General features: G+C 46.8%; 1 protein-coding gene across 3 annotated transcripts in view; it reads left to right on the top strand.

The window, feature by feature from the left end:
- The window catches only part of ARHGAP39 (Rho GTPase activating protein 39), a 201,720-nt gene that overhangs the window by 110,744 nt on the left and 63,541 nt on the right, over positions 1–27,435 (top strand). For all 3 annotated transcript variants that reach the window (XM_081874082.1, XM_081874081.1, XM_081874083.1), the window contains exon 3: positions 17,026–17,106. In XM_081874082.1, the coding sequence (XP_081730208.1) occupies positions 17,026–17,106 (81 nt within the window). The remainder of the gene's footprint in view (positions 1–17,025; positions 17,107–27,435) is intronic.

Raw genomic sequence — 27,435 nt, forward strand, 5'->3', positions numbered from 1 at the left:
CTCTGCCTCCACAGTTGGAGACAGCAATCTGTGAATCCCAGTTGCTGGAAAGCTCAGGAGGGGAGAGTTGCTCCTGTGTTCGAATCCTGCTTGCTAGTTTCCCATTGGGGCATCTGTTTGGTGACTGTGAGAACAGGATTCTGGCCTACATGGGCCAATGGCCTGATCCTGTAGGGAAGGCCGAGCTGGGAGACGAATCCCAGGTGGCTTCTCTAATCATCACTTGATGTAGAGAGAAATAAAAGAGGAGATGATGAAAAGGAGAGCGGTCAATTATTCGGATGCAAAAATAAAAGGATTAATGCTGTGCTGAAGGATCTGTGGCATGTGAGAGGCCACTGTCTCGCTGAGCAATGAACCAGGGAGTCTCAGGTTCGGATTCTGCCGTGTCAAGGAGTTTGCAAACCTCTGTGTTTAGTGCACCCTCTGCCGTGGTACGCTGGGTCAGTCCAATGGCCCATCTAGTCCAGCCTCATGTTCTCACAGTGGCCAAACAGATGCCTCTGTTTGGAAACCCGGAAGCAGGATTCAAACACAAGACCCGTGGTTTCCAGCAACTGGCATTCAGAAACATTTCTGCCTCCAGCCGTTGTGGCTAGTGGCCATCAACAGCCCTCTCCTCCCCCATGAATTTGACCAAACCCTTTTTAAAGCCACCTGGGTTTGGCCATCACTGCCTCCTGCAGGGGTGAGTTCCACAGTTCACGCGCTGCACAAAGAAGTAAATTCTTGGCACTTGCTTCTTTTCCACCACCTGCTTCTAGGCATTGCCTGGTTTATAAAAAGAGGTGCTGTAGCAGGGGGACCGCTATGTTTAGCCGTAAATTACAGAAAAGCCATTCCTGCTGGGCGCTTGTGCGTGCCTAGGGTGCTGGTGGGCAAACTGTATTTATTTGGTGAATGAGGAAAAGATGCTCTGTTTCTGTCCAGAGACACTCTGTCAACTTAGCAAATACTTTATAGGTGTGCCAAGTTTGGGGCTTAGCACTATATAAATGTGCCGGTTTACGACAGGGATGAACCTGGAGGGTTTGCTCTGCGAGCTGTTTTTGATGTACACGTGATCCCTGCTTGAGATGCAAGTCAGAAGATGCATGGATGGATTTCTAAGCATGGTGTTTGCATCCCTTTCTGTGGATAAAAGGAACAGATTTGGTGATTTACTGACTCCTTTCAACTACGTTCCACTACATTTATTGCTCGTATTTTGCTTCAAAACCCTTAAGACTCTTCAGGACCCTTCAGGCATGTCCAAAGTCTGTTTGGGGGCCTAATCCGGCCCCCAGTGGCAGTTTAATTCCTGTGGTAAAATCCTTTAAAAAGGTAAACAACTTTGATCCTTCACGGCCCTTCACTTCATCAAATCATCATCATCATCATCATCAAACCTTTTATTGGCATCACATCCAAACATCCAAAACAAATCAGTACAGAATTACCACTTCTCCAGTGGCACAAAACATTTGCTAAAATAAAGGAGGAGTATTCATCAAATATAGTAAAAGCTATGGTTTTCCCAGTAGTGATGTATGGAAGTGAGAGCTGGACCATCAAGAAGGCTGATCACCGAAGAATTGATGCTTTTGAATTCTGGTGCTGGAGGAGACTCTTGAGAGTCCCATGGACTGCAAGAAGATCCAACCTCTCCATTCTGAAGGAAATCAGCCCTGAGTGCTCACTGGAAGGACAAATCCTGAAGCTGAGGCTCCAAGACTTTGGCCACCTCATGAGAAGAGAAGACTCCCTGGAAAAGACCCTGATGTTGGGAAAGATGGAGGGCGGAAGGAGAAGGGGACGACAGAGGACAAGATGGTGGGACAGTGTTCTCGAAGCGACCAGCATGAGTCTGACCAAACTGCGGGAGGCAGTGGAAGACAGGAGTGCCTGGCGTGCTCTGGTCCAGGGGGTCACGAAGAGTCGGACACGACTCAACAACAACAACATTCATCAAATCTTATCATTATGGCCACGGGGGTTGATGGGAGTTGTAGTCCAAAACACCTGGAGGGCACCAGGTTGGCGCCAAGGACTCTCCAGGCAGCCTCACTTGCGTCTCCATCTCTCCTCCAACTTCCAACAGGCTTTTCATTCCTCCTCTCCTTCCCTCCCGCCTCACCGACCTCCCTGGGATGGCTTTTCATTCTCTGACACCCATCAGCGGTGACATAACTATTTTCTCCCCCCTGCAGGTGACAACAAAGAGGCCCTTGCAATCCCGGCACATCCTGGGAATTAATTGCTTCCTCCCTTTCTTTCAAAAGGCCCGTTTTGCCACTTCTTTTGACATGATGTGGGTCCTTGTCTTTTTCCAGGGTGCTTTTTCTTACTGCTTGTCCTGTTGTTGTCATTTCCCCCTCCCCATCTCCAGATTTCTTGCTGCAAGATTTTCCTTATTGGCAAGTTTCCCCAAATTTCACTGTTGGCGCCAAGACCTTCAGTTCTTTTGTCTCTCTGGAGTCCTGAAAGAGGAGGTGAGGGTTGCGTGGTGAGGCCTTAGGCAGCGATACAGGAAAGAGGAGATCCATCTGCTTAGCGACTGGCCTCGTGTCGTTTACAGCTGTCCATGGAGGCGCAGGTCAATTCTGTGCCCAGGGCAGCTGTTTACCAGCTCCATCTGGTACGCAGGATGAGACCCTACCTGCCCGCGGACTGTCTCATCAGAGTGGTGCATGCTCTGGTTATCTCCTGCTTGGACTACTGCAATGCGCTCTACGTGGGGCTGCCTTTGAAGGTGACCCGGAAACTACAACTAATTCAGAATACGGCAGCTAGACTGGTGACTGGGGGCGGCCACCGAGACCATATAACACCAGTCTTGAAAGACCTACACTGGCTCCCAGTACTTTTCTGAGCACAATTCAAAGTGTTGGTGCTGACCTTTAAAGCCCTAAACGGCCTTGGCTCAGTATGCTAAAAATGATACAGCGTCAGACATTAAAAACTTCCCTAAACAGGGCCACCTTCAGTTGTCTTTTAAAAGTAAAATAGTTGTTTATTGCCTTGACATCTGCTGGGAGGGCATTCCACAGGGCAGGCACCACCACCAAGAAGGCCCTCTGCCTGGTTCCCTGTAACCTCGCTTTTCGCAGCGAGGGAACCGCCAGAAGGCCCTCAGCGCTGGACCTCATTGCTGAACAATGGGGGTGGAGATGCTCCTTCAGGTATACTGGGCCAAGGCTGTTTAGGGCTTTAAAAGTCAGCACCAACACTTTGAATTGTGCTCGGAAACGTCCTGGGAGCCAATGTAGGACTGGTGTTATGTGGTCTCGGCAGCTGCTCCCAGTCACCAGTCTAGCTGCCACATTCTGGATTAATTGCAGTTTCCGAGTCACCTTCAAAGGTAGTCCCACGTAGAGCGCATTGCAGTAGTCCATTAAGAACTTTCTGAGAGCAAGAGCTGTTTGACAGCAGAACGGATGACCTCAGAAGGTGATGAATCCCTTTCCTTGGAGGCTTTTAAATGGAGCTTGGATGGTCATCTGCCAGAGATTCTTTAGCTGTGATTGTTAGACTACATGACCCTCGCAGTTCCCTTCCACCTCTACAATTCTTTGATCCTGTAATGGTCTGGCTCGGCATTCGGCAGCTTCTTATATATCCCTGTCCCCTCTCGTCACCCCATTTCTTCCTCCCAGGAGCAGAAGACGGCCGATTAGCAGGGCTGTGCCGAACCTCCTTGTCTCTCGCTGAGCTTTTCATCCTACTGTAGTCCCCACACCCCAGGTGGGGTCTTGCATCCTGTGTTTTAGGGAGGGGGTTGTGACCGCGCCTGCCCTCTGTTTTGATCTTCGGCTCTCTGAAGCTCCACAGTTGGAAGAGACGAGAGTGCCTGTGATGAACTGGAGGCTAATGGCGGAGGCCTTTTCTTTATTTTTGGGCTTTGCTTTGCCGTCTCACCGCGGCTGAAGCAATTTGACATCAAAGAAACAAAACCAGGAAAGGTTTGTAACTGAGGCTGATGGTACTGCTGCTGTTCAAGGGATCCTTCCCAGCTTATCCCCAGAGCTTCCATTTCATGCTGGCAAATCCGTCAGGCTTCTTGGGGTGCAGGAGGGGAATAATGAAGATTTTTGAAAGCGCCGCCGCATAAGGAACCTTTCCCTCCCCGCGTTCTCGGCCCTGCCGGGGTTGCTGTTGACAGCAGATTGCTGTTCCTCCGCTTTCCCAAGGCTCCCCGCCGAGAAAGCATGGTCCGAACCACTTGCTCAAACATGTCGGGCTGTTTTCCTCCTCCCCCAGGCAAGCTGCCAAGCGGTGTCTGGAAAGCCAATTGACAAGTCTCTTTCCAGCAAAGATCTTGGAGATCAGCTGCCGTGGCTGGGGGGGGGGGGTTGGGGGAAGGGAGGGAAGTGGCTGAGCGGTTCGTGGGTGGGGGTGGCGGTGGGAGGGGGTCAAGGGCATTCTGCTGGAGGTTAGTAACACCTGCAGCAATATGGCACATTTGGTTTCTATGCCACAACTGCTGCTAGAATTTTGCTGGCCAAAAATTGGAAGTCGCAAGAAGTACCGACAGTGGAGGAATGGCGGGTGAAGATGATGGATTTTTCGGAGCTAGCCGACCTGACCAGAAGAGTCTGTGACCAGAAGGAGGAAGATTGGAAGAAATTTAAAGACTATTTATCCAAATATGCTAAGATAACGTAAATAGAAATACTTGCAACTACCAGATTGGCCTAGGATTTAAATAAGTGATGTTATAGAATAATATGTTTAAAGTAAAATGAAAAGAAAGATGTTAATGGATTAAGTCAATTACACGTGAAAATAGTCTTGGAAAACTGTTACAATGATATACATTGAAATTCAGCCTGGGGGAGTCGAGGAAGTCACCCAACAATGTAAAGAAAAATGGAATTATTGTACTTAAGATTTATGTTTGTTTGTTTGTTTATATATATGGAAAACCAGTAAAAAAAATTGGGAAAAAAATATGGCACATTTGCAGCTGTGCAGAACGCGGAAATGATGCCGTCTCTGCTCAGAGGGATCCTTGTGGGGTCGGGCCGCAGTCAGACATGCAAACCCTTCATTCCCACAATCACGGAATTGTCGACTTGGAAGGGACCCGAGGGTCATCTAGTCCAGCCCCCTGCAATGCAGAAATGACAGCTGAAGAATCCCCCCCCCTTTTTTGAAATTTTATTTATTTCCACATAACAAATTATTTCTTTCTTTTTTTTTCACCGTTCTTTTTATTAATTGGTTCCATGAAAGAAAGTGAAGACTAACACACATATAAGAAAGAAAAAATACACAAAAAAGAAAAAAGAAGGAATACACAAAAAAGAGAAGATAAAAGATACACAAAATTGTAACTTTCACATCAACAATATTACATAGCCATCCCTTTCAAGACTTCCTTCAGCTTGTCCATAAATCATTCGAAGCGATAATTAAGATTACGCGTTTCTTTGCTTATATTGTCATTGTACCTATCCCTGTCTCCTATTTGCTTTGCACAATAACTCATAGTCTTTCACAGTGCGTCTCTGAATCCCTTTAGCGTTGTTTGCCCCTCACTAATACATTCCAGATAATCTGCGTACTTTCCCCAATCCTTGATGAACACTTGGTCTCTTATATACCTAACTTTTCCTGTTAATTTATCCAACTCTGCGTAGTCCAACAGCTTAGATCTCCACTCCTCCACCGTTGGTATTTCCTGCTGTTTCCACTTCTGGGCTAGTACTACCCTTGCTGCTGTAACTGCATAATATACTAGTCTACGATCTTCCTTTTTTATCTCTTGCCCTAATATCCCTAATAGGAAAATTTCTGATTTCTTTATGAACGTATATTTTAAGATCTTCTTTAGTTCAATGTATATTTTCTCCCAAAACTGTTTCACCCTTCCACACTCCCACCACATATGGTAGAAGGAGCCCTCTTTATCTTTACACTTCCAGCACTTATTATCCACCTTATACATTTTCGATAGTTTCATAGGTGTTAAGTACCACCTATAGAACATCTTCATGACATTTTCCTTTATCGTTATGCACGCCGTAAAATTTAACCCATCCTTCCAAAGTTTTTCCCAGTCCTCAAATTGTATACTATGACCTATATCCCTTGCCCAGCGGATCATCACTGATTTTACTTCCTCATCACCTAGGTTCCAGTCTAGCAACATCCTATACATTTTGTTAGGATGTAAAATGTAAACACATAACAAATTATTTCAACCATTATATTTCCCCCCCATTTCCCCCCTCCCTCCCCCCTACGACTTCCCTCAGCTCCTCTTTCTGATTTATCAACACGTATTGTTCTCTGAAGTGAGAGCTGCAAGAAGATCAAACCTCTCCATTCTTAAGGAAATCAGCCCTGAGTTCTGGAAGGACAGATCGTGAAGCTGAGGCTCCAATACTTTGGCCACCTCATGAGAAGAGAAGACTCCCTGGAAAAGACCCTGATGTTGGAAAAGATGGAGGGCACAAGGAGAAGGGGACGCCAGAGGACGAGATGGTGGGACAGTGTTCTCGAAGCTACAAACATGAGTCTGACCAAACTGCGGGAGGCAGTGGAAGACAGGAGTGCCTGGCGTGCTCTGGTCCATGGGGTCACGAAGAGTCGGAAACGACTAAACGACTAAACAACAACAACAACAACATTGTTCTCTGCATATTATAAAAATGTAAAAATCTCTAAATTATCCATCTATTATGTTAATGAATAAGTTTGGGTATGTTTATTCAAAACCTGCCAAGGAGTCCAATTCATTTTGTTGTTTCTTTAAGTACTTTGTAAAGGGTTCCCATTCTTCTTTAAAGTCACAGTTGTCCTTCTCACGTAGTTTATGCTTCAATTTGGCCAGTTCCACATAATCCATCAATTTTTCTTGCCACTGTTCTTTTGTCAGGGGTGCTTCATTCTTCCATCCTTGTGCTATTAAGACTCTTGCCGCTGTTGTTGCGTATATCCTTCATTTTCCTTGGCAGGTCTTTCCCTACAATCCCTAACAAAAATGCTTCAGGCACACATTCAGAGTCCTTTCTCTATCCTTCGGCCAGCCAAGGATGGCCCAGCCAGCCAAGAGGTAACGGCTAGTGTCTTAATGTTGGAAAGTTCTTTCTGATGTTTCTTTGGAATCTCCATCCTTGCAATTGGTTGGGGGGGGGGGTCCTTCCTTCCGGAACAGCAGAAAACAAGCTTGCTCCATCTTAGCCCTTGATATATTTGAAGCTGGTTATCGTATCGCCTCCCAGTCTCCTCTTTTCCAGAAGGAGGAGCCATAAGAGAGACAGAACTCTGCTGTGGGAGACCCCCACCCTCCAGCCAATTTATTCCACCTCAGGCTTCCTTCATTCAAGGGACTCAGAGCTGCACATGGAAGTTCCCTGTCCAGACCCAGACCAGAGTGAGATTCCAGGTGTGCTCTTCTTCCAGTGCCCTCTCCCTTCCTGTGGCTCCCAAACTGGGATTCAGAAGCATGGCTGCCTTCAGCTCTGGTGGCCAAGCAGAGCCACTGTGGCTAGGAGCCAGCTTGGAGCTGGTCAAGTGTTTCGAAAACAGGGAAGGGGAAGGCTGTATTTCTGAGTCACATCCTAGGACCCTCGTACCTACGGGACCGCCTCTCCTGGTCTGCCTCATGGAGGACCTTCAGGTCCATAAATAGCAACACCCTAGAGGTCCCGGACCCTAAGGAAGTCAGATTAGCCTCAGCCAGAGCCAGGGCCTTTTCAACACTGGCTCTGGCTGGTGGAACACTCTGTCTCATGAGACCAGGGCTATGGGACCAGATTTCTTTCCGCAGGGCCTGTAAGACAGAGTTGTTCCGCCTGGCCTTTGGCTTGGAATCAACTTAATCGCCTACCCCTCTTTCCTTTTTCCCATTTCCTTTCTCCTTCTGTGATGAAACTCCTATTTGGGGACTTCCCTGGCTTTTTTCTGGCCCACGTAGGACCAGTCTGGATAGTTGGCCTTGGTGAAGACTTGACGTTTTCATCCCCCCAACCCCCCAAGTTTTTGATTTGAGTTCCTGTTGAAATGAGGCTGTATTTTAATCTTGTTTTTAAGTTGTATTTCAATCAATTGTTTTTATACCTGCCCTGAGCCTGGTCTTGGCCGGGGTGGGCGGGGTATAAATAAATTTATTATTATTATTATTATTATTATTATTATTATTATTATTATTAAAGATCACTGAGGCACAAAATCCCAGGAAGTGGCACATAAGTGTGGCTCATCACAAGAAGAAAAAAACTCTGTGCAAGTAATACCTGTGAAGCAAGTTGCCTCCTCCAAAGGAGCTGTCTAGAAAGGGCCACCTGCCCTCCCACTTTGACCCAGGAACAGGGCCAGCCCAGTGCCTTGTGGCATCCCCTTTGCGGCCAGCTGCTCCCCCACCCTGGGACGCATAAAGGTAAAGGGACCCCTGACCGTTAGGTCCAGTCGTGGCCGACTCTGGGGTTGCGGCGCTCATCTCGCTTTATTGACCAAGGGAGCCGGCATACAGCTTCCGGGTCATGTGGCCAGCATGACTAAGCCGCTTCTGGGGAACCAGAGCAGCGCACGGAAACGCCGTTTACCTTCCCACCAGAGCGGTACCTATTTATCTACTTGCACTTTGAGGTGCTTTTGAACTGCTAGGTTGGCAGGAGCAGGGACCCAGCAAAGGGAGCTCACCCCGTCGCAGGGATTCGAACCACCGACTTTCTGATTGGCAAGTCCTAGGCTCTGTGGTTTAACCCACAGCGCCACCCACGTCTCCCCCATTTGGGCTACTGGCTCCAATTGGGAGTTCTAGTTCGAAACATCTGGAGGGTGCCTGGCTGGCAAAGGCTGATTTAAAAGGTCAAGGATTAGCAGCCATCAGAGCTTCCAGGCTTTGCGTCCTGTTGAGGAGGCTGACATTTATATCTCCCCACCTCCCAGGAGAAGAACCAGCGGCTTCCCTCCGGCCAGGCTCTCAGGCTGAGCGATCACTTTGCATTCTTGCAGGTTCCTGTCACTGCGAGGTGTTTTTTGTGCTTTCCCACTCCTGCCTCCATCTATCCCTGTCCAAACCTCTTTAGCATGTTTCCTTTCGGAAGCACAATACCTGTCAAAGCTCAGCACCGAAGGTGACATGCAGCGTTGCCGGAGACTGGGGTGGGGGAATCATCCATCGGGGAAAGCAGGGTCTGGGCAGCATCTCCCGGGAAGCAGTAGATTTCCACGTGCCGTAGAACAAATGTGCAGCATTCATGGCCAAGGGATGGGAAGATCAGGAGGCTCCAAAAACAACAGATTGGCAAATTCAATTATGGGAATTTGTGGAGATGGCTCAATTGACTAGCAAACTCAGAGGAAACACAAAGCAAAAATTTGCGGGAAAATGGGATGGTTATAGAAGATAGGTTCAAAAATACAATAATAGGTTTGACTCCGTGCTAGCGTTTGAGTGACAAAGGAAGTAAAAGGAAGTGGATAACAATTAAGGATTTGATATGTTTTCTAAATGTATTGGAACATTTATATAGAAAGGTTTATTGTTTTGTGTACATTCAATTGTAAGATAAAACATATGCGAAGGGACTTGACAGGAAGTCAAAGTTGAAGAAAAGATTTTGTAAGATAAAGGGGTGAAAAATATTTATTTTCATTATCATCATCATCATTATTATTATTTTCTCTGTGTGTGCGGGTGTGTGTTTTGTATGGAATGGAAATAAGACGGTAAATAACAAATAACAAACAAAATATTGATGTATGCAATTTTTATTTCTCAATTATATTTTGTGGTAGTATGGTTGTAATGGTTTTTGTAACATAAAATTCAATAAAAATTATTATTTTATTTTTTAAAAAAAGAACAAATGTGCACCATTACTAGATCGAGGGAAGTAATATTCTGCCTTGGTCAAACCCCAACTGGATTCCTGTGTCCACTTCTGGGCACCACAGTTAAAGAAGGATATTGACAAGCTGGAATGTGTGCAGAGGAGGGCGACCAAGATGATCAAGGGTTTGGAAACCAAGCCTGATGAGGAATGGTTGAAGGAGCTGTGTATGTTTACCCTGCAGAAGAGTAGACTGAGAGGTGATATCATAGCCATCTTCAAATATCTGAAATGCTGTCCCGTGGGAGAGGGAACAAGCTAGTTTTCTCCTGTTCTTGAGGGTAGAACCTGAACCCATGGCTTCACGTTACAAGGAAGGAGATTCCGGCGAAACATCAGGAAGAGCTTTCTGACAGTAAGAGCTGTTTGGCAGTGGAACGGAGGACCTTGGAAGACGACGGAGTCTTCTCCCTTGGAGGTTTTTAAGCAGAGGTTGGATGGTCTGGACTCAATGACCATTAGGAATCACTTCCAACTCTACATTTCTAATATGCAATGATTTCAACAGGGGCCTGCTTTTTTAAAACACGAAATTGTAAATACAGCTGCAGTCCTGTTCAGCTCCTTGGCGTTCCTGCTTGTGATCCGCACACAGTCGAGCTCTTTTAGGGCCCCTTTTCCATTTCATGGGGAGCGTTTTTTAAGGACCTGCTTGCTGGTCTCATGGAAATGAAACAAGACTTATGACTAACAACAACAACAACAACAACAACTTATGAATTATACCCCACCCATCTGGCCGGATTTCCCCAGCCACTCTGGGCAGCTTACAACACATAAAAACCACTGGAAAAACATCAACCATTAAAAGCTTCCCTAAACAGGGCTGCCTTCAGATGTCTCCTAGAGCAGCGCATGGAAACGCCGTTTACCTTCCCGCTGGAGTGGTACCTATTTGTCTACTTGCACTTTGACGTGCTTTCAAACTGCTAGGTGGGCAGGAGCAGGGACCGAGCAACAGGAGCTCACCCCGTTACGGGGATTCAAACCGCCGACCTTCTGATCGCCAAGCCCAAGAAGCTCAGTGGTTTAGACCAGTGTTTCCCAACCTTGGGCCTCCAGCTGTTTTTGGACTACAACTCCCATCATCCCTAGCTAGCAAGACCAGTGGTCAGGGATGATGGGAATTGTAGTTCAAAAACAGTTGGAGGCCCAAGGTTGGGAAACACTGGTTTAGACCACAACGCCACCCGCTATATAAAAAAACATTTCTGCCTCAACCTTGCACAACCTTGGAGGCTAGTAAGCACTGGTGGGCTTATACTCTACAAATGTTTCCAAGCTGTCCCCCCCCCTCTTTAAAGCCAACCAAGTTGGTAGCTTGTTGCTACACCTTGTGGTAGAATAACAGAATCGTAGATTCATAGGGAATTCCAGAGTTTAACTGCATTTCATAATGCAATTTACTCCTTTTCTCTGCTCTGTATCTCTGAAATTTCAGATTTGTTAGATGACCCCCGTCAGGTCCTAACATTGCGAGGAAAAGAGTCCCCCCCACACTCATGGTTTTAAATACCTCCATCACGCCCCCCCCTTTTCTTGTGCTGTACGATGGGTAGAAGCTGCAAGAATCTAATATCCGGCTCAGCGATAAAATCTGCGTGGCTGAGCTTCCGACACGGTGTCCCCCCAAATAATTTCAGATCTGCTCCTGCAGAGGCAGATGTTATTATGTGGGGAGCCTGCCCACAGGTTGCGAGGATGTGCTCGAAAACATCGAAAAGTTTATTAATAATCCCCCCACCCAAAGCCTGCTCAGCTCCCGTGGATAAGGCTGAGTGAGTACTGATCTGATTTAAAAGCCATAAAAAGCTAATAAAATGTCTGAATGGATGCAAAGCATAAAACCCTGTCCGTCGCTACAATCCATCGGGGTTTATAGTACCCACAGCTGGCTTTTAAAAATGATTAATAAAAATATTTTTATATTGTGCGGCCAATTTGCTGCTCCCCCCCCCCCGCCCAACACGATCCAGCTTAGCATTTTTACCTGCAGGAATATGCCCTCAGACACTAGCCATTACCTCTTGGCTGGCCGAAGGATAGAGAAAGGACTCTGAATGTGTGGAAACTAAGCTACATATAAAAATTCATTAGTTCCACCCACCTCTGGCCCTGATCATCACTGGCCCATGGCCCTCAGAAGGTTTTCTGGAAGGAAATGTGGCCCTCGAGCTGAAACACACAGTTTCCCCACCTGACAGGAGCAAGCCAGCAGTCAATCACACAGTGCAGAGTTAACTCTTCATTAGCAAGAACGCAACCTGAACAGACTTGTTGGAGTGCCAGGCCTAATGAGCATAGCAGCTCATCCCGGTAAGTCTTGCTCAGGGGTCAGCAAACTTTTTCAGCAGGGGGCCGGTCTACTGTCCCTCAGACCTTGTGGGGGGCCAGATTATACTTTGGGGAAAAATAATGAACGAATTCCTATGCCCCACAAATAACCCAGAGATGCATTTTAAATAAAAGGACATATTCTACTCATGTAAAAACATGCTGATTCCCGGACTGTCTGTGGGCTGGATTTCAAAGGCGATTGGGCCGGATCTGGCCCCCGGGCCTTAGTTTGGCTACCCATGGTTTCATGCATGGATCAGAAAGTACCATACTTTTCTGTGTATAAGACGAGGTTTATTTACTCTAAAATAATGTTAAAAAACGCGGGACATCCTATACACGGATAGTGCGTTGGGGGACGAGTGTTTGGTTGCAGCCGCGAGCAGGAGCTTGTCAGCGGCGATTTTGTGGGCAATTGATGGCTGCGTCAAGTCCAGCTTTGGATTGCCTGCTGTTGCTGCTGCAGTAAGTGGGTGGGTGATTGGTTGCTGCGGCAAACGTTGCTGTGGATTGGCTGCTGCTTTGGCAATTGGACGTGCGATTGTCATCTGCTGCTGGTGAGCAGGCAGGCGCCTATTGATGACGCGAGCGATTGTCAGCGTTTGTCAGTCGTTTGGCAATCCTCCCCCCACAGACCATAGGACTTAAACCACAGACCACAGGACTTGCCGATCAGAAGGTTGGTGGTTCGAATCCCCGCGACGGGGTGAGCTCCCGTTGCTCGGTCCCTGCTCCTGCCCACCTAGCAGTTCGAAAGCACGTCAAAGTGCGAGTAGATAAATAGGTACCGCTCTGGCGGGAAGGTGAACGGCGTTTCCGTGCGCTGCTCTGGTTCGCCAGAAGTGGCTTAGCCATGCTGGCCACATGACCCGGAAGCTGTACGTCGGCTCCCTCGGCCAATAAAGCGAGATGAGCGCTGCAACCCCAGAGTCGGTCACGACTGGACCTAATGGTCAGGGGTCCCTTTACCTTTACCTTAAAATAGGGGTCATCTTATACACAGGGGCGCTTTATACTACTGTAAAAATGCTCAGGGGTCCCTTTACCTTTACCTTAAAATAGGGGTCATCTTATACACAGGGGCGCTTTATACTACTGTAAAAATGCTCAGGGGTCCCTTTACCTTTACCTTAAAATAGGGGTCATCTTATACACAGGGGCGCTTTATACTACTGTAAAAATCCCTTCCTCTGCACAGCTGTCTTAAGTCCCCTCCTCTCCAGGGTTCTCCCTGAGCAACCAGAGACTGCGCCTGCATGATGTCAACCTCTCCCCCGCCCTTTTTATGCCTCTTCTGGTTCTGGGAGACCAGGGGAGAGGGGAGACACCCGTGACTCTTTATCAGCCTGACTCATAGAATCCTAAAGTTGGAAGGGACCCCACAGGTCATCTAGCCTGAACGCCCTGCAATGCAGGAATCTCAACTAAAGCATCCTCAAGAAAGAAGGATTTTCGCTGGCCAGGTTTAATTCAAATCCATCAAACCTCCTTTGGGGAAGGTTCTCAGGCAGGGTGGAAGGAGAAAGAACTTGCCCATGTGAAGACCACCTGGTGGAAACCCTCACACTTATGGTTCTCAATTGTAAACCATATGCTGGTCTCCGTCAGCAATTTCTAGATCACTTCTATATCCCCAAATGGAAACCAGAGTTGGAGGTCACACATTTTCTATTACTGGGGAATGATCAGGAGCTCACCAAGTTAGTGGCTAAATATCTCTATTTGGTTTTTTGTCGTCGAAACACACTGCAGACGTCTGATCTCCCTGGAGACCTAGAGATGTGACAGTAGACTCCTCTGCCTCCTCCTCTCTTTTAGCAAGTGTTTTGTGCCACTGGGGAAGTGGTAATTCTGTATTGATTTGTTTTGGATGTTTGTATGTAATGCCAATAAAAGGTTTGATGATGATGATGAACTAAAGCATCCAAAACTCATTCCTCCTCTCTCTTTTTGGAAATAATTTTTATTTGGTTTTACAGATATAAAATTATAACAATACAAAATGCATATCCATATTTAGAGATTTCTCCCGAATCTCTAGACTTCCCACCTTCCCCTCCTATTATAAACCTTTTCAATGGCATATTATTTCATCATCCAAATTATACGTCTCTCCATTTTGTTGTCCATAATATCTTCTACAAGTGTTATTACAATCCTGCTAATGTTTCCATCTGTTTACAGTGGTCTCTCAAGTAGATTATGAATTTCCCCCATTCTTTATCGAAGTTTTCGTCTTCTTGGTTCCTGAGCTTTCCTGTTAGTTTTGCAATTTCGGCATAAACCAACAGCTTAGTTTGCCACTCCTCTCCGGTAGGGACTAGCCCATCTCTGGGCTAGTAGCATCCGTGCGGCTGTCGTTGTGTACATAGAGTCCCTACTGCTCCTTTGGGATTTTGGTACCTCTCATCTCTTCCTCTTGACCTCCCTCCTCCGACTCTCCTGCTTCATCTTCTGCCTCTGATTCTGCACTGCTCTCTGCCACCAACTCTCCCAGCTCACCAAGTCCTTTTACTTCTTCAACTTCCAACACCTCCTCTCCCCAGTCTTCTCCCTCTGCCCACTCATGGTTGTCCCACCCCAGCTGGTTCCTGCCACCGTTCCTCTGTGTTCAGCCAGGCCATGAATTCACCCCTGCTTTCGCTGCCGAAATTGCTGGCTATGGAAGCCACACATGTGTCTTCACTAGGTGGAGGCACAGGGACCCAGGATTTGCATGCGCGCAGGAGAGAGAAAGGAAAGGGGCTAAGTGATTTCTTTTGCAGCGCCCTTGCGAGTTGTAAATCTAAAGCTCGGAAGCCTCATTAAAATTAAGCTTCTGTCAGAGCTAATTTTTTATTGCCACTTCTTTTTTCTCTCCTTTTAAAAATATCCATCCCATTAGGACAACTCGTTTCTCTCTCTTTGTTCTGGGAGCATCCCCTAATCTCCCTCATTAACGCAAACACCTCCATTGGCGGATCTTTATCTTAGCCGGTGCAGTTTCTTGCTTTGTACTTTTTAATGCATTAATGTGTTTTGAAGCTCTGTAAAACCGCTACACTAATTATTTGATTGGGGCTAACGAAGTGATTTCGCTGGCGGTCACGTGAGAAATGAGACAGATTCACACGGGGGTTTTTGTGTGTGTGTGTGGTTTTTTTAGCCACAGGTAAGCCTTGAAGCCGAATTCACTCATCCACACACTGGGAATAGCTTGCTTTGCTCAACCTGATTATGCACCCAGGCCTTTGCAGGAGCTTCGTGTCAAATCAGATTCCTTATGTATTGGAGTTCATTTATAATGTAACTGCTTTCAATTTCGTTTTATACTGAGCTTTTTAAATGTATGGAGTGTGTTGTGATTTTAACCTGCTCTGAATTTGCTTTCTGCGATGAAGAGTAGCCTTATAATGTTTTAAATAGATCAATAAATCAACAAATCTATTGCTTGCCTTGAAGGAGGATAGAGAAGAGTTGAGTGTACCGTCTAGTCTATTGTAACACTTCTTCTTTTTCTTCTTCGGCGGGCACTCGTAGCCAAGTAAGATTGTCTCCCGTGAACACGGTTTTAAAAGTGAGTCCGTAAGTGACTGTGGAGGCCAGTTCTGGATCCACACGTCCTTCCACGGTGGGGACATAGGTTTCCGGGCGGGAGTTGATCACGGTGTGGATTTGCCAAGCATGTCTTCCTCTTAACACATTTCTCCCTTGCATCCTGAGTTCGAGTGTCTTCAAAGCCCAGGACACCTTTGGTCAAGGCTGTTCTCCAACTGGAGTGCTTGCAGGCCTGTGTTTCCCAGTTGTCGGTGTTTATACTGCATTTTTTAAAGATTTGCCTTGAGAGTCTTTAAATCTCCTTTGTTGACCACCAACATTATGCTTTCCATTTTTAAGTTGGGAATAGAGTAGTTGGGTTGGATGACGATAATCAGGTATCCGTACAACATGACAGTCCAATGAAGTTGAAGAATCATTGCTTCGACACTGGTAATATTAGCTTCTTCCAGTACACTGGCATTAGGTCTCCTGTCTTCCCAAGTGAGATGTTTTTGGAGACGCCGTTGATGGAATCTTTTGAGGAGTTGGAGACGGCATTTATAAGTGGTCCACGTTTCGCAAGCACATTCATTGCTTTATATTCATTACTGCACCTGCTTTTGCATCTGTTCCTTGCCACTGCTGGCTTGCAATCCCAAGATTGTCTGGTTCTCGGTCTAGAAAAGGTTTCCCATCCCCAGTTTGCTAGATGGGGCTTCTATTGCCGAGACCACATAACACCGGTCTTGAAAGACCTACATTGGCTCCCAGTACGTTTCCGAGCACACTTCAAAGTGTTGGTGCTGACCTTGAAAGCCCTAAACGGCCTTGGCCCAGTATACCTGAAGGAGCGTCTCCACCCCCATCATTCTACCCGGACACTGAGGTCCAGCGCCGAGGGCCTTCTGGCGGCTCCCTCACTGCGAGAAGTGAGGTTACAGGGAACCAGGCAGAGGGCCTTCTCGGTAGTGGCACCTGCCCTGTGGAACGCCCTCCTACCAGATGTCAAAGAGAACGACAACTACCAGACTTTTAGAAGACATCTGAAGGCAGCCCTGTTTAGGGAAGGTTTTAATGTTTGATGTATTACGGTATTTTAATATTTTGTTGGAAGCCGCCCAGAGTGGCTGGGGAAGCTCAGCCAGATGGGTCGGGTATAAATATTATTATTATTATTATTATTATTATTATTATTATTATTATTATTATTATTATTATTATTTCTACTGCACAATCCTCACTGGAAAGCTTCCAAGCGGAGTTTTTTTTTGGGGGGGGTATGTCTGTGCTGGGTCCCACCCACTTTGTTCCTCACAGCCTCGTTTCTTCTTGTGTCCTCTTGCAGTTCCTCGCCTCCGGGAGTTTTCGAGAAGGAATACGAGATCTATCGGGATTACGGCTCCGACGGGCAGCGGCTGCAGTACAGGTGAGTTGCCCTGATGCTAAAGAGAGTTTAGAAATTAGAGATTAATTAGAGTTTAAAAATTATAATTTGGATGATAATTTGGTCTTTTTTATTTTAGTTTTTTATTTTAATTGGATTATGATTTGATATGTTAATTGGATTTTTTTATTGGAAAATTAATAAAAACGATTTAACAAAAAACAACAAAAACGGACCTCCAGAACAAATTAAGTTCGTAACCAGAGGTACCGCTTTACGGTGCTAGATGGACCCAGCAGTCTGTATAAGGGGGCTTTCTGTGTTGCTAAGTGGTAACTGGAGAGCAGAACACATGGTGCGCAAACCTGTGGAACAAACCCTGTGTGCTGTGGTCTCGGCAGCAAAGTACCCAAACCCTTGTTACCCGTCCCTGCTCACTTGGGAGGCGTTGGGGTAAAAATGCATCAAGAGTAAATAAGGCACATCCCAGCTGCTTCTTGCAGCGCCAAGAAAAGCATCACCCGCCACAGACCTGGAAGCAAGGCGTCATGCACAAGGCAATGATTATTCCAAGCTTGCTCCAGGGGTTATGAAGCCTGCATTTCAAACCGGAGGCTGCCAGCATCTCCTGAGCACTTGCAGTCTTGCTGTGCGAATTGCGCCCAGCTGTTTGCACAGGGGGAGGCGGCTGGGTTTAGCTAGCGGTCAATATTTGCTTTCATTTCTCATTAATAGCAATCCTCAGTCTTTAAAGCAAAGCACCCAGGTAGGTAGGGAACGGCTGTTGCATCCATATTTTCTGGGCTTTGCACAGCAGCGACAAAACCTTCCAACTACCAACGGTTCACCTGGTTCAGTGTTGCCTGCCTCGCTTGCCGCCAGGGCTTCCCATTGGGTACTTTTCTCAGCCCTGCTTGGAGATGCCCGGGATCGAATCTGGGATCTTCTGCATGAAAAGCAGGTGATCTACCACTGGCCTACAACACGCACCCCCCCCCCCGATGTTCCTGCTTGCCCCATACAGGGCAAGCCAGACCGGAAGGAAGTGGCAATACCTAGAGGGCTGTGTGAGAACAGGAAGCCATTGGCCTGACATAGCAGGCCCTTCTTTCGTTCTTACCTTCCTTCTTACAAGGTTTGTGTCTGAACTCAAACGTGGGTCCGAATACACTCAGGTGTATTCATGCACATGATACTAAGAGATTTAGGACCTTTTGCTAGAGTTAGAGCACGTGTGTGTTACACAGATCTCTTTCCTCTTAACCATATGCCCACAAGACATTCGCACACTAGAGGAATAAAGAAAAACAGGTTTCTTACTTGAAATGAAAAAGAGAATGGAAGATATAGAGATGAATAACTATGCAACTTATAGAAGGCATCTGAAGGCAGCCCTGTATGTTGTTGTTGTTGTTTAGTCGTTTAGTTGTGTCCGACTCCCTGGACCAGAGCACGCCAGGCCCTCCTGTCTTCCACTGCCTCCCGCAGTTTGGTCAAACTCATGCTGGTAGCTTTGAGAACACTGTCCCACCATCTCGTCCTCTGTCGTCCCCTTCTCCTTGTGCCCTCCATCTTTCCCAGCATCAGGGTCTTTTCCAGGGAGTCTTCTCTTCTCATGAGGTGGCCAAAGTCTTGGAGCCTCAGCTTCAGGATCTGTCCTTCCAGTGAGCACTCTGGGCTGGTTTCCTTCAGAATGGATAGGTTTGATCTTCTTGCAGTCCATGGGACTCTCAAGAGTTTCCTCCAGCACCAGAATTCAAAAGCATCCATTCTTCGGCGATCAGCCTTCTTTATGGTCCAGCTCTCACTTCCATACATCACTACTGGGAAAACCATAGCTTTAACTATACAGACCTTTGTTGGCAAGGTGATGTCTCTACTGGGGTTGGACTAGATGACTCCTAAGTTACCTCCCAATTCTGCAATTCCACAATTAGAATCTTGTGCTAAAAGTTGACTGAGATGTTTCTGGACTTGGCATAATACGCAACCAGAGGTAAACATCTCCTTCCCGGAGATGGTTGTTTGAGCCCTGTAATTTGGTTTTCGGGCACGCAGGTCCCGCCAGACAAATTCATTTACGTTGGCTGCCTGGCTTGTCAAACTTAATCTCCACTTTGGACAGAAGGATGGGAGAGGAAAGATCTTTTCTGAGCAAGGAGCTTTGCCTCATTGGAAGGGCCTGGCAACCTCTGCTCAACTCCCGAAAACCTCGGTGCCTTTCTGCCGCTAATGGCTCCTTTCCAAGTACCAGCCATTGCAAATGGCGCCACGGGGGGGGGGGGGAGTTTCTAGGAGAGTTGAAATTCATCTAAGGGAAGCTTCAATGCTTGAGGATGCATTCAATGCTTTTAGCCCCCACCTCTTAAGTCTTCCCTAGTTGAAGAGTTATTTAGATGTTCAATAAAACAACAAGAACATAGACAGCTGCCTCGAGCCAGACCAGGCTTCTGGTCCATCTGGTGCAGGATTTTCTCTGATGAAGTCAGAACGCATCTTGCAGAGACTTGGTTCATCCTCGGACCACAACGGGAAGGGAGAAAGAAAAGAAACACACACAGAGAAAGACGACAAACAAAGGAGTAATGAACTGGTGCTAAAAAAATAGAGTTGTAGAGTTGGGAGGGGCCCCCAAAGGTCATCCAATCCAACCCCCTGCAACGCAGGAATTGAAGCCAAAGAATCCCTGAGGGATGGCCACCAAACCTGTTCAAAAACCTTCAGTGAAGGAGAGTCTACCAGCTTCCAAGGTAGTACATTCCACTGTCAAGGGGCTCTTGCCCTCAGAAAGTTATTCCTAAGGTTTGGTTTGCATCTCCTTTCTTGTATTTTGAATCTGTTTGGGTTTGGGTTCTACCCTCCAGATCAGCAGAAAGGTCGGTGGTTCGAATCCCCGCGATGGGGTGAGCGCCCGTTGCTCAGTCCCTGCTCCTGCCAACCTAGCAGTTCGAAAGCATGAAGTGCAAGTAGATAAATAGGTACCGCTCCGGCAGGAGGGTAAACGGCATTTCCGTGCGCTGCTCTGGGTTCACCAGAAGCGGCTTAGTCATGCTGGCCACATGACCCGGAAGCTGTACGCCGGCTCCCTCGGCCAGTAAAGCGAGATGAGCGCCGCAACCCCAGAGTTGTCCGCGACTGGACCTAACAGTCAGGGGTCCCTTTACCTTTACATCAGAAAAATAACCAGGAGTCATCATAGGAAATTAGCTTTCAAACTTCCCCTTAGTGTCTTAAGGCCTTGGAAAAAGGCACATTAAATGTTAGGGGTTATTAGAAGATAAAATGGCAAATGTCATTATGTCGTTATATAAACTTTTGCTGCAGTGACCTTTTGAATTCTGCGCAGGGTCCTTTGCCAGTCTTGGAGGGGATATTGTAGAACTGGAGAAAGCACAGCAAAGGGTCGCTGTAGCGGCTGAGGACAGATTTGGAATTGTTTCCCTACGAGCAGTGATGCGTGCGTGTTGGAAGGGGGGGGAATGATTAAAGAGGGGAGATTAGTATTATTAGAGGGTTATGAATCATGACCAACGGAGGGGATGTGAATAAAGAGCAATTCTACACGCGGCTTCCAAACACGACAGCTCGGAGTCATCTGGCGAAATTGATTTTCTGGCATTCACAAAAGGAAATGTTTCATTATATGAAGCATATAATTAAACTGGGGGATTCGAGGACCCACGGTTAGGGGACTTTTCAAAAAGGGTGCACTCTCAAAAGAATGAAGCTGTAGGTAGGATCACCATGGGGACTTTTTCCTAATGTGGAGGCAGTGAATCAGGGCCCGGGAAGCTCGCGTGGAACTGTGGAGCTGGGAAGCGTTAGGAAACGCACATGGGTCAGCAGCAGCAGCAGCAGGAACTAAATAGTCGAGCATCTGCTTGCGTACGGAAGGTCCCAGGTAATAATAATAATAATAATAATAATAATAATAATAATAATAATAATTTATTTATACCCCGCCCATCTGGCTGGGTTTCCCCAGCCACTCTGGGCAGCTTCCAACAAAATATTAAAAACAATACAGCATCAGACATTAAAAACTTCCCTAAACAGGACTGCTTTTAAAAGTAAACTACAGTGGTACCTCAGGTTAAGTACTTAATTCGTTCCAGAGGTCCGTTCTTAACCTGAAACTGTTCTTAACCTGAAGCACCACTTTAGCTAATGGGGCCTCCTGCTGCCGCTGTGCCACCGGAGCACGATTTCTGTTCTCATCCTGAAGCAAAGTTCTTAACCCGAGGTACAATTTATGGGTTAGCGGAGTCTGTAACCTGAAGCGTGGTTAACCTGAAGCGTATGTAACCCGAGGTACCACTGTATTTGTTTATTGCCTTGACATCTGCTGGGAGGGTGTTCCACAGGGCAGGCGCCACCACCGAGAAGGCCCTCTGCCTGGTTCCCTGTAACTTGGCTTCTCGCAGTGAGGGAACCGCCAGAAGGCCCTCGGCGCTGGACCTCAGCGTCCGGGCAGAACGATGGGGGTGGAGACGCTCCTTCAGGTATACAGGACTGAGGCTGTTTAGGGCTTTAAAGGTCAGCACCAACACTTTAAATTGTGCTCAGAAACATACTGGGAGCCAATGAAGATCTTTCAGGACCGGTGTTATATGGTCTCGGCGGCCGCTCCCCCTCACCAGGTTCAAACCCCACCAGTGTCTCTCCCACCTGAAACCCTAAAGAAGTGCTGCCAGGTGGGGAACAGAAGGCCAGCTCACCACCGCCTCCACCTACAGGCCAAGTTTCAACAGGTGGGCAATTTTGCTCACCTGTCCACCACCTGACATTGCATCTTTGCCTACCTTCCGTCTAGTGTCTCTGAGGATCCGCTCAGCCTGTGTTTCTGTCCTTGTTGCTTGACGTTTAGCCCCCGTCCTGAGCTGTGTTGGCATTCCCAGCCATGCAGCTGCCTGCCAGTCCCCGGAGACCCCTTCACGGACCGCTGCTTTGCTGCCACTGAAAGGCCCCCGCCTTTTTCACTTCTGCCTGCTTTGGCGAGCACGACAGGACTTGACTTTGAGAAAGAGGGAAGGAGGAAAGCAAACGAGGGGAGAAGACAGGGCTGTCCCCTGGCACCTGCACCCGAACGCCCCTTTGTCATGGTGCTGTCTGCAGGTTTGCCAGCAGTCCCCTCCGCCCCCTCCCCCAAGCTCATATCAAAATTGGAGTTTGCAAGTGGAAACGGCAACACTTTTCCTTGGCTGGGATCTCCGATCGGGAGGGAGAGACAGGTCTTTCAGCAGGACTTGGGGCCAAAGCAAAGGATGCTTAGAGTCTGCTTCAGTGTCCCAGGAACTTAGGAGCCTGCCTTATACAGAGTCAGCCCATTGGTCCATTCAGCTCAGTATTGCACACACTGACTGGCAGGGGCTCACCATGCGGGGTTTCAGGATGGGGATATGCCTGGCCCTGCCCTGAGATGCCAGGGATCAAACTTGAGTCCTCTCTGCATGTAAGAGGCTCTACTCCTGAGATACAGCCCACCCCCTAAAAATAAATCAAGATTCTAGTCCTTAGTGAAGTAGGCAGCTTTTCATGCTGCTGCTTCATGCAGAAGGTAGCGGATTCAATGCCTGCCACGTTCCAGCAGTCCACTTAATACAGAATTGCCAAGATATCTACGTATCTACGGGACTGCCTCTCCTGGTCTGCCCCGCAGAGGACCTTAAGGTCCATGAATAATCATAGTTTAGAGGTCCCGGGCCCCAAGGAAGTCAGATTATCCTCCACCAGGGCCAGGGCCTTCTTAGTGATGGCTCCAACCTGGTGGAATGCTCTGTCCCATGAGACCAGAGCCCTGCAGGATTCAACTTCCTTTCGCAGGGCCTATAAGTCAGAGCTATTCCGCCTGGCCTTTAATTTGAACTTAGCCTGATCTTTTATCCCCCTTCCTTCCTTCCCTCCCCCTCCCCTTTTTATGAAGATTACCCGCTCTGGGATTCCACAGCTAATTCTCTCCTGGTCTCCTCGCTGGCCCAAATAGGACTAATTTAGCCAGCTAGCCCTGGGGATCATCTAATGTTTATTGGATGGATTTCCCTCCTAAATTGATTTCTGAACTTTGAATTTTATTGTTATTCATGTTTTTATACTGTATTTTATGCTGCTTTTACAATTAAGTGTTTTAAAGTGTTTTAAATTTGTTGTTAGCTGCCCTTAGCCCGGTTTTTGAACCAGGAAGGGCGGGGTATAAATAAAATATTATTATTATTATTATTATTATTATTATTATGGCCAACTCCTATGGGCTGAGGTGTCTTCGGCCCCCTCTATGTTGCTTAACAGGGGGCTCAGCCCCCCGAACCGGGTCCCTTCCAACTCTACAATCCAATGAACCCTATGATTCCTGCGAGCTTCTCACACTGCAAACAAGAAACAGAGAGTTTTGACCCTGTTGCTCATCTTAGCTTCCTGCCCCTGGTATGAGGAGTAGAGAAATGAAACCTGTCTCTCGTAAAGTAAATTTTTCAGTCCATTTTTTTTTTTTTAAAAAAGCAACCCATAATGCATTCCTCTTCTGCACGCCATGCAGAGAACAAGGATCCCTGAAGACTGCACCCTACCACCAAAGTGGAAATATTTCTCTCTTTCCCTTGAGAGCACAGCCCACGCCCAGGCTGATCTGTGCATTCCTGGCGATCGGAAAAATTGCTTTTAAAGAATGAGATCTGCACTCTGCAGAGCTCAGTGGGTTGTTGTGTGTGTGTGTGTGTGTTTTTTTGGGGGGGACACACACCCCACATACACACAGACACCCTTTACCCCTACCCATAGTTTGAAGCTATTAAAATGCGAGCGTGCAAGGGCCCTGATCCATGGAGGTCTTTCCCCCCCATTGCGTATCCAACGCACAGCCCACAGAGATGTCTCTGAGCGCCTGGGTTGAAGGTCAAGGGAGCGACTTGTGAAATCAGACTGAAGTCGGGGAATAACCGCTGAAGGCCAAGTTGTAAACAAATTAATACGGACGAGCTGCGAGGAAGCGCTTCTTCCTGAATGCTGATTTAGTCATTTCTACAAAGCAGCAAACAGATCGCGCCGTAAGAGACATGGCATGTGTGTGTGAGTTCGGGTGGTGGTCCTGAGCTCCGACAGCAGCACCTGCCCCCCCCTCCCCGCCTTGAACCAGGTGGAGGCAAGCCTGCCTTTTTTTGCTGATATCAGTAGCACCTAGCCATGTCCGATGCCACCATTAAGTAGACCTAAACAGGGTTATTTTTATGCCAAGGACTCCCTGCCAACGCAGTATGCATCTCTCCACAAACCCACGCAACACACCGCAAAACTGGGTCAGTTTGCTTTTCATGTCGGCATTCATTTAGACAACATTGCTGCATGCATACTAAAGAAAAGACTCTTACAGTACTTTATATCCTGCAAGCAGCAATTTGTATGTCTCCAGCTAAAGTCTCCAAGGTGTCATCCCAAAAGAAGAAGAAGAGGAGGAGGAGGAGAAGGAAGAGGAAGAAAATAATAATAATAATAATAATAATAATAATAATAATAATAATAATAATAATATAATATGCTGCCTATCTGAAGGGGTTTCCCCAGCCACTCTGAGCAGCTCTCAACAAAATATTAAAAACACAGGAAAACATCAAACATTAAAAGCTTCCCACTGAGTTTAGGCATTAATTTAATTTGGTTTCTTTTTTAAAAAAGTATTTTTATTGAATTTCCACCACATTATTATTATTATTATTATTATTATTATTATTATTATTATTATTATTATTATCCCACCCTTTCCCCAGACTGGAACTCAAGGATGCTCACAAAAATTAAATGCAAACAAAAATGCACATAGCTGAAAACATGCAGAAGATCATTGCTAAAACGTAATGTAGCCTTTTTGCCTCTGGTGAGAAGAGCTTTGCGCCCGGGAAAGGAAAATGGGAGTCAACAGACACTCAAGGAATAGTTTCGGAGAAAAAGCTTTATTCTGCCATCCGGGGCGGCAGAAGGAGCAAGTGTGATAGATTCACAAAACAAGCACGAGTTCACAGCCATTTGCACAGAGCATATTTTCCCCTTCAGTTCCCTCCCCTTTCTCCTCCTCTTCTAGAGTCCTGCCCCATGAGTTCCCCTGAGCATGAACAGAAAGCTCCTGTCTTGGGACTCTTTTGGACTCTTCCCAGGAAAGGGGGTGAGAAACCAAGGGGGTCGAGGAGCCTTGCGGTTCAGCATGTCCAATGTGTTTCTTTTCTCTTGCTCTATTGGCACAGTTCCCGGAAAGAAAAGTTGCCATCTGGTTAGCAAGGCCAGTTAGCCTGAGAGACATACCGTTTCGCAAAATTAAAATATATATTGAAAAATCAGTTCTATTACAATGCAGATAATAAAATCAGCAAAGGGCTGCTTAACAGCCCTTTCCTTAAAAAACAGCCTGTTCTCAAAGGCCTGTTGGAACAAGGAGGTCTCCTCCTACCAGCAGAAGAATAGCAAGGAGGGAGCCAGTCTGGCTTCTCTAGGGAGCAGCCACCGAGAAGGCCCTCTTCCGCCTTGCCACCAAGTGTGCCTGTGAGGGTGCTGGGGACAGAGCAAAGGGCCTCCCCAGAAGATCGCAGAGCCTGCTAGAGGTTCATATGGGAGAATATGGTCTTTCAGATTGTTGTTGTTTAGTCGTTTAGTTGTCCGACTCTTCGTGACCCCATGGACCAGAGCACGCCAGGCCCTCCTGTCTTCCACTGCCTCCCGCAGTTTGGTCAAACTCATGCTGGTATCTTCGAGAACACTGTCCAACCATCTTGTCCTCTGTCGTCCCCTTCTCCTTGTGCCCTCCATCTTTCCCAACATCAGGGTCTTTTCCAGGGAGTCTTCTCTTCTCATGAGGTGGCCAAATTCTTGGAGCCTCGGCTTCAGGATCTGTCCTTCCAGTGAGCACTCAGGGCTGATTTCCTTCAGAATGGAGAGGTTTGATCTTCTTGCAGTCCATGGGACTCTCAAGAGTCTCCTCCAGCACCAGAATTCAAAAGCATCCATTCTTTGGCGATCACCCTTTTTTATGGTCCAGCTCTCACTTCCATACATCACTACTGGGAAAACCACAGGCATTTCTCTCATAGTGAATACAGTTGCCAGGAGTTGCAGATAAGTTCTAAGGCAAATAGCACACACAACTTTATCGATTTCACTCCCATATGTCTCTTCAGAAGTTGCATGTGTTTGTGGTGGTCTTTGGGTTTGATCATCCCTACACAAGTGAAAGATGAAGGGTTGCCAAGCTGCATGGTCTTGAGCAGGGGTCAGCAAACTTTTTCTCTTTTTTAAAAAAATAATATTTATTAAAGTTTTGAAAGTTACAGGAAAAAAAGAAAAAGAATTAAACATAACAAAACCATACAATACAATACAAAGACAAAAATACTACATATACATAACAAAAATAAAACAAAAACAATTTAAAAAAAACACACATCCAATACTTTCAATGTTATTAACTTTCTTTTACTTGTTTCAGCGACCTCCTCACACCTCCTTTTTTTTGTATTCCACTTCGATTAATTGTTTCTGCAAATCCTTTCCTGTCAGCAAACTTTTTCAGCAGGGGGCCGGTCCACTGTCCCTCAGACCTTGTGGGGGGCCAGACTATATTTTTTGTGGGGGGGGGGGGGAGAACGAATTCCTATGTCCCACAAATAACCCAGAGGTGCATTTTAAATAAAAAGACACATTCTACTCATGTAAAAACACCAGGCAGGCCCCACAAATAACCCAGAGATGCATTTTAAATAAAAGGACACATTCTACTCATGTAAAAACCTGCTGATTCCTGGACCGTCCGCGGACCAGATTTAGAAGGCGATTGGGCTGGATCCAGCCCCCGGGCCTTAGTTTGCCTACCCATGGACATGCCTTCGGCTTGCCTCTCTCATTCACTGGAAGGAATGGTGTTGAACGGATAAGAAATGTGAAATGAAACTCAGGTGGTAGCATTTCCATTTCAGGCAAAACTGTCCCAAACCAGATGCTGGAAAGGTGATATACAAATCAACAACTAAATAAATAAATAAATAGTGGACACTGTAGCCCAGTGGGGGAGAGTGCTAGATTTGGGGGACTTGGGTTTGAAATAGCCCATAATTGGTGGTGATTGGCCTGCCAGAAAGCATTGGGGCAGCAACCAGGGAGAGTTTTGCTTCGCTTCAAAGAATGCTCAGCTTGAGATTTGACATGGATGGAATGGAAGAACCACCGTTCCCCAACCTGATGCCCTCCTGATGCTTTGAACTACCATTCCCATCAGCTCCAAATTGGGGAAGGCTGGGTGCAGAAAGGTAGACTAAGGTGAGTTGCTTTTGGCTTCTGGCGCTCACCCTCTCTGCAAAACCCAGCCTGCGTTTAAATCAAGGGTGGCTGCTTAGCTCT

This window comes from Podarcis erhardii (genome assembly GCF_964252035.2).
Source record: "Podarcis erhardii genome assembly, chromosome: 8".
In the NCBI taxonomy this organism is placed as follows: domain Eukaryota; kingdom Metazoa; phylum Chordata; class Lepidosauria; order Squamata; family Lacertidae; genus Podarcis; species Podarcis erhardii.